General features: G+C 38.6%; 1 protein-coding gene across 1 annotated transcript; it reads right to left on the minus strand.

Annotated features, from left to right (window-relative positions):
- Window positions 1-235: 235 nt before the first annotated feature.
- LOC107782841 (uncharacterized) lies at window positions 236-6528 on the minus strand. The gene is made up of 4 exons (XM_016603779.2): window positions 4998-6528; window positions 4618-4820; window positions 2395-2618; window positions 236-1901 (listed from the first exon to the last, which is right to left on the minus strand). Exons 1-4 carry the CDS (start codon window positions 6265-6267, stop codon window positions 1175-1177), a joined length of 2424 nt encoding a protein of 807 aa, XP_016459265.1. The 5' UTR covers window positions 6268-6528; the 3' UTR covers window positions 236-1174.
- Between the last annotated feature and the right edge of the window lie 610 nt (window positions 6529-7138).

The following is a 7138-nucleotide window of genomic DNA, read 5'->3' on the forward strand; positions in this document are numbered from 1 at the left end:
CTATGGACAAACGGATCCCTAATATGTCTACTGCGAAGATGACTATAGTTTTCTGCTGACTTATTTATACTGCAAGATTAATATTTATGATCCTTTCCACCTTTTCATTATTATCTTTCAAGTCCGGCAATGTCACTGAACATGTCTCTGCAGTGTTGTTTCATGTGCATTTATAGCCTTATTGAACATGTCTGCAGTACATACATAAAATTAACCACAGATAAAGAAGATATGAACCTAAAATGTGTAAAATTTAACAAGCATATGGAGATCTGTCTTCAAATATTCTGATCAAAACAGACACATCTCGTTCCCCTATAACCTAAATACTTCATAGTAAGGAAGAGCTGACATTAAAAAAAATCGAGAAGAGATAAAAAGGTGCATAATCCTTCTTCATGGAAACCAACTAGACATATACAAACATCAGATAGAATTTTACCTCGTTGTCGTCAAAACTCCATCGGCTTCAACCATTTCCTTGTGTACATATCTAATTTTAGATACATATTATTGATTGGATCTTAAAAAACACACCCCTATTCAACTATCAGAATATCTCCATTCTCATGCCCAGGCAACTGCAGTTTCATGACTTGCGTCACCACACATCCTCTTTGTCTCCGCGTGCAGACTCAAAAGCACCTACTACAAAATGAAGAGTTATTGGCCATGAAAGAATAATTCTACACCTCTTTTCTCCCCGGCGCTCCAGCTTGGCATTTCAGCACTTTCGACCACCCAAATATCTCCAACTATCAGTTCTAAAATGTTCATCAAAATAGTTCCAAGAAGACAGCACAAATTGCAGCTTTCATCATTAAATTTCCTTCCTGGGTAATATTTAGTCAGAGGTCTCCAAATAATTGTTGGACCAAAACTCAAGGAGAGCTAAAATTGAAGATTCGAGGATATCCGATCCAACTATTGCAAAAAGTTCCTGTTGCAGTGACCTGAAAGGCATATTGCTGTCAGCTTAATTTAAACTCTCTTTTCCGCACAGGGAGGATGAAACTGATCAAGCTGTAACAGTGCTACAGCAGCAGTAGCAAGTCCAATGAGGCAATAACGGAATCTTCTGCTCTGTTTCCCTTTGTCCCCTAACCTGAAACTTCTGTAACTTCTATCACAGAATAAGCGTAACCAACCCCCTGAAAAGTACCTTTTCAAGCTCTCAAGCAAGTCTATCCTCCTCAATACGTTGCAAAAGCTCCTCGTATACCTTCAATGAGTTGGCAGCAAACCTTTCCATGGACTCAAAGATACGTTGTAAACCAACCTGAAGGTTACTGTTTTTGCTTGTCTCGCTCTGGTAAACAACATGCCTATTTAATGAGAGACTATTTTCCTCGCCAGAAACCAGTACTATTCTTTTGTCTAGTGCATGAATCCCCTTTTGTATCTTCTGGTCTTCCCTCTCCAAGTTCTTCACTTGTCTCTCCATATCCTTGTTCACCAACATCCGTTGGCGCAATTCAAACTTATCTCGCTCCCAAAGATGAAGAACATTTGTAGCAAAATCTCGCAAACAATCAACCACCTCTTTCTCAGAAACTCTTTCAAACGATTGTGACCAATGATAACAAATGACAAAAATAGGGGGCGCACCAATCCTACCAGGAGAAAAGGGAGCTATTCCATCGACTGTTTCTTCTGGCGCATCCGGAAAAAATTTCATAAGCCAATTGTTCAATGTTCTCACATAACCCTTCTGTGCACTCACCCAACAAGAGAATCTCAAAGTCCAGTTCAAAAGTTCATGCTCAAGTTGCAAAGTGGCTTCAAGATGAGCATCACTAAAGTGTTTGTGAGATGAAATGGCGTCTAACTGCTTTGCTTCTCCAATAGCTACACATTGGTAGCGATGGCACTCAAGCATGCATTTCCACATTCTACTTAGCCTAGACACAAAAATCACAAAAGATAAACTTAAAAGATAGAAATAATAGAAAAATGTCTTATCAGGGAAGACACAGAAAGTCGGCGAGAAAATTTGACGGTTAGTCCTACATCCGAATAAAAAGCAAACTTACTTGGAAATTCAACTATTTTAAATAGTAACTAAGGTAGCAGACCAAATGGAAAAGTATTTGACGAAGTCATCAGCAGAAATTCTTTGTGTGCTTTGCTCTCTACAGGTTTTATTGCCCCAAGGATACAAGAAAACAGAACAATATTTTGGACCAAATCATTTCTTGTTTTAAAATTATTCAGGCAGATAAGTAGATTATTTTAGCTGATTGCATTAGACAAACGCATGCGACGAAGCTGTTAGAGATAAGCTTGTAGAGGAAAAATAAAACCAAAGGCAGAAAGTTCTTCACAATTTCATGCGAGATTTTTAATACGACAAAAACTATTTGTTCATTCAATAAGGTCAAAAAGTGCACATACCCCTGAATGAGTTCATTCAGTTGTGGCCACAACTCTTCATCCCTCAGTCTGTTTATCTTCTCAGAAACCTTATCAACGACCTGAATTGCAATTCTTATTTTTGAGGAGAGACTTAAAACCAATTTTCTGGTCATGTCAACCTTGTGAGACTCAGCACCCTTTTCATCTAATTGCTTCAGCTTTCGACTTTTCCTTTCATGAAGCACCCTTATCTTCTCCTCCGCCTGCAAACCACAACCGCAATCTCAGAATAACCCAGCAAAGGAAACATATCAAGTATCATGCAAATGTACGGTTGATTCAACTGCAATCACATAATAACCAAGCTAAGGAAAGATATCATTATCATGCAAATGCATAGCTGATGACATTGGAGAAGAAAGGAGAAAGAGAAAAGTCAACATTCTAATGAGGTGGAACACCTAGAAAACTACTCCCTTCCATTTCAACTTATGTAGTTATGCTATGAGGGCTCGTTAAACTGATTATCTATACCTGCAGGCATGAATGCAGCGTCTCCAACAAAAGGACATCTGTACGAATAATGTATCGAGTATGTAAGGCATGTAAATCAGTATATAAAGGACATGGAAGAAACATGGAGTAAAGGACTCAACATGTAAGTCTGGATAGCTCTGTAAATCATAAAATATTTATAATGTCATGCAATGCATCGGTCTGTACGTACATAACATCATCAAGCCTCTGAGGGCATCCCATCATATCATCTCAGCCACTGTGGGCAAATCATCAACGTATACCAGCTGATCAGGTGGTGGTGTGTATATAACGCTGTAACCTTTTTTCATATCTCATATACATATATACGCATATATAATGCCATCTGGTCATGGGTCAATGTAAATGAATGCAATGCATGAGAAGTACGTCAATAAAATCTTTCGGAGTGTCATAAAACCATTATGCCTTTGATTAATATCATGAAGTAAACTTTATCAACTTACGTATTTTCTGAGACCCATGAACAGACGATAGAATAATATGACACATGGGGAATCAAGAATATAAGTATCTCTAGCATTTCTATGAATAGAGTCATTTATGAAAATTTTGCACTTGCTCGTTTCGTTTGTATCGTATGGATCAATGCCAAAAAGAAAGAAGGGATAGCCTTAACATATCTGGATTAGGGAAAAATCAGTAGTTGTGACAAAACATTTTCATGTTTCATCCTCAGACATCAGAGAACTAAAACTAAGCGTTTGCTTGGCGGTTTTGCTTCTACACACAGATCTCTTAAGTTTGACATAATACCGGGAAAAGTTAACCTCTGACGCTAAACAAATAAATGAGTAGAAAGCCGAAGACAACTATCCCTGGTGTTCAAAGGACACATTTTTCCTTAAGAATATGGAAGAATAAGAAGTAATGTTCACCAGTAATACAATACTAAAGTTTAATATCTAAGTTTCAACTCGAGTTCAGATGATAATTACTATATAGGGAGTCAAGTCAAGTTTCCTTTGACCACATTTTTTGCAAATATTTTGAATTGTTAACTATCGACTTAGTTACTTTCTATGTAGTTACTAAATATGTATATTTTATTTCAAAAGTTTTGAAATACTATGTCCGACTTCACTCCTGGAAATTAGTCAGTTTAACCCTTGTACTCCGAAAAGGTTCACATGAACTAAAATGGAGGGAGCAGTACAAAAAGACTCTCAAAAACCTGCAGACATTGTTAAATAAAGGAGCTCTACAACAAACTGAGGGGAAATGTAAGTAACACCTTTTCTTAGGACAAATGGGAAAATGAAAGTATCACTTGCCACAAAAGAAGATATGCTGATCAACCACAACTGTAATTCACAAGCCATACATCCATTAAAATGATACGAATTCCTTTGAGACTAGGAAAATATCTACGCAGAGATTAGTGAAATAACATTACAGGAATAACAAGTACACGTGAAGCATTAAAATTTCCCGATTAGCACAGAGACGCATTGTTGTCTATAAAATTTCTAAACTTTTGGTTATGACTTACCAAATACGCCAATAAAAACAGGATTCAGAAACAATCCCAATCAAGGAAGAAACAATTTTAATTCCTCGGATCACTTGACCTATATATTGAACAGGCAAACAAGACAAGTAACTGCCACCGTCCAAAATAAATGGCCCATCCAAAGTTTCTAAATGGTAGACAACAGGAAAAAAAAAAAAAAAAAAAGAGTGAACCAGTAGAAAAAACAATACCTTAATCTCCTCAAACAGTTTCTTCTCCCAGAGGTACAGCTTCTGTAATGTAGACGAAATATTTCTAGACCTTGAAATAATATCTCCTTCTACATCTAAAATGGCAGGATCAGCACTCTCAATTGCAGCATTCTTTGAGGTAGAAGGTTGCGAGACTATAGATAAGGAATTAGGGGTAATCGCGTGCAACATCTTGGAATTCACTATCCCGATGAAATGACCATGAAATGGAAAGTTAAAGATCAATTAGAAACAACCTCAAACATCAAGAAAAGCAATTATACTCTTTGCATTAATCGACAAAAGTTCAATAGCTCATAAAGATAAACTCTTTCCAAGGAAAAAGCCATCAAAGATCAAACATGGTCAAAATTATATACCTTGATATGTGGCGTGCTTACGGTTATGAGGAAGTTTTCCAACCTCGAGCATAATAGCAAGCTCATTCCCTGATTCAGAAGCTCGCTCAAATTGAACCTGAATCTCCTTCACAACATCAGAGTCACTCTTCAAACTACGACCCTTAAAACCAGCTACATTTCCTCGCCCCTCCTCCTCATCAACCACTTTCTTATCCACCACGTGCACCTCATACTCAACCGGATCATCCTCAGTGGATGAACTTGGCCTCGGCCTGTGCAACAATTCTGAATCAGCCATCTTCTCATTATCATTCTCATTCTCAGCAACTGCCTTCGGGCCCTCCTCCGCAAATCTTTGATCCTCGTGAACTTCCTTAACAACCTCATGATCAAAATCCTCACTTTCCAAATCAGGTATCCCCTCCTCTTCTCTCACCTCTCTCGAGTCTCTGCTCGATGTGTACGCTGGTGCTGGATAGTTCTCAAATGTCTCAAATGGATTCAAGAATTCCCAAGGTGAACTCCTCGGCGGAGATGGTGGAGGCGGTGGCGGTTTCGAGCTCGAAGCCACCGCCGCCGTGGATGACGGCCCCGCCGCCGATGAAACCCCATACGGCCTTGACAACGAAGAGGAAAAAAATTCGCCCCCGTAAATAGGATAATCCAGATAGTTATTAGCATAAGGATAAGGATAGGGTTCACTCATACGAACAGTTTCAGTACTCATTGGCCGTTGTTCATGTGTAACAGACGGTGTAGTTTGGTTCCTCATAAAATTCATATGCATATACCCACTACCCCCACCAACTGGATAAGGAGCTCCAAAACCAAGCATTTCATGATCCGCATAACTGAGATGACCGTACTGATGACGTGGCATCTGAGTATCTAAATGATGATGTAAAGATTCAGAACCAGAACCAGAACCTTCTTCATCAGAATCAGAGTGAAAATGAAGATGAGAACCGGAACTCGAATGAGAATCATGATTTTGATCAATGGCAGCAGCAGCAGTAGCAGGCAGAGGAGGAGGAGCAGCGGCATGAGGTTTTTTAGAGGGGTCAGTTTTAACAGGGGAATGAAGTTCAGGGGTAGAATCAGAAATATCGACATTTTGTTCGAAAAAATGATGAAGAGAGAGGCCGACTGATTTGAGGGAGTGAAGATAAGCGAGATGAGCTTCAGCTAAAGCGTAACGGTAGTGAATAGCTTCGTCTAAAAAGGTACAACGGTCACGGCAGAGAGCGACCGCCGGCAAATCATCAATTTTGGAGCTGGTGCAACCCATTATTATTAATTTAGTTTCAAACAGAAATATAAAAATAATGAAAGAAAGATACTTGGAGAATGATTGTTGGTTAATAATAAAATAAATAATTAAAAGGGTGGGGTTTTGATTTGTGAGAATGAAATAAAGAAAGAGATGGGAATTGCACTAGACTGAGCAGTTGTAGAATTTTAGGTTGTGGGGAATTAGAGAGTGATAGAGGGGAAGAACAAGAACTACCCTAGGGGGGTGGGGGTGGAGTAGGTCTTTGGAGGGACAATTAAAGATGGAATCTTTGCCAGCGCGGAGTTTTGTCGTCTGTTTGTAGTTTAGCAGAGAGAAAGTGAGGAGGTGGAGGTGGGGGTGGGGGTGGGGGTGGGGGTGGAGGTGGTGGAGGTATATTGACAAATAGAAAAGCTGCAGTAAAAGCACAGTGGATAGGAAGAAAGCAAAGTGAAGAGTTACAAAAATGGGAGGGGTAAGGAATACAAATGGAAAGCTAAAATGCTGTTGCCAGAATGTAAATACTACTCCTAATCCTAGTAACAAGTAATAGCATGTTACCACTAATTACTAGGTTAGATGGAGGAGATTCTTTCCTTCAGGTTTCGCATTTGAGTTCTGAATATAAATAACATCGTCTCAGTGAATTTACTGCTTTCGATAGACCTTCTGTGAAGACGAAAAAGAGATAATATATCAATACTATCAACAAAAATCATAGGAGAGTTCTTAATATAGAGAAATTTTATAAATAACATTTTTCTTTAAATATGTTGTGTCAATTCAGTAGTACCTAACTACCTTTAATTAGTCTTGATTTGCACAAATTCAAATTAGGCTCCAAATAAGTAAAAAAAAAATTAAAAAAAAAGGCGGAGGTAGAGTGCTT

This window comes from Nicotiana tabacum, chromosome 24, assembly GCF_000715075.1.
Source record: "Nicotiana tabacum cultivar K326 chromosome 24, ASM71507v2, whole genome shotgun sequence".
Classification (NCBI taxonomy): domain Eukaryota; kingdom Viridiplantae; phylum Streptophyta; class Magnoliopsida; order Solanales; family Solanaceae; genus Nicotiana; species Nicotiana tabacum.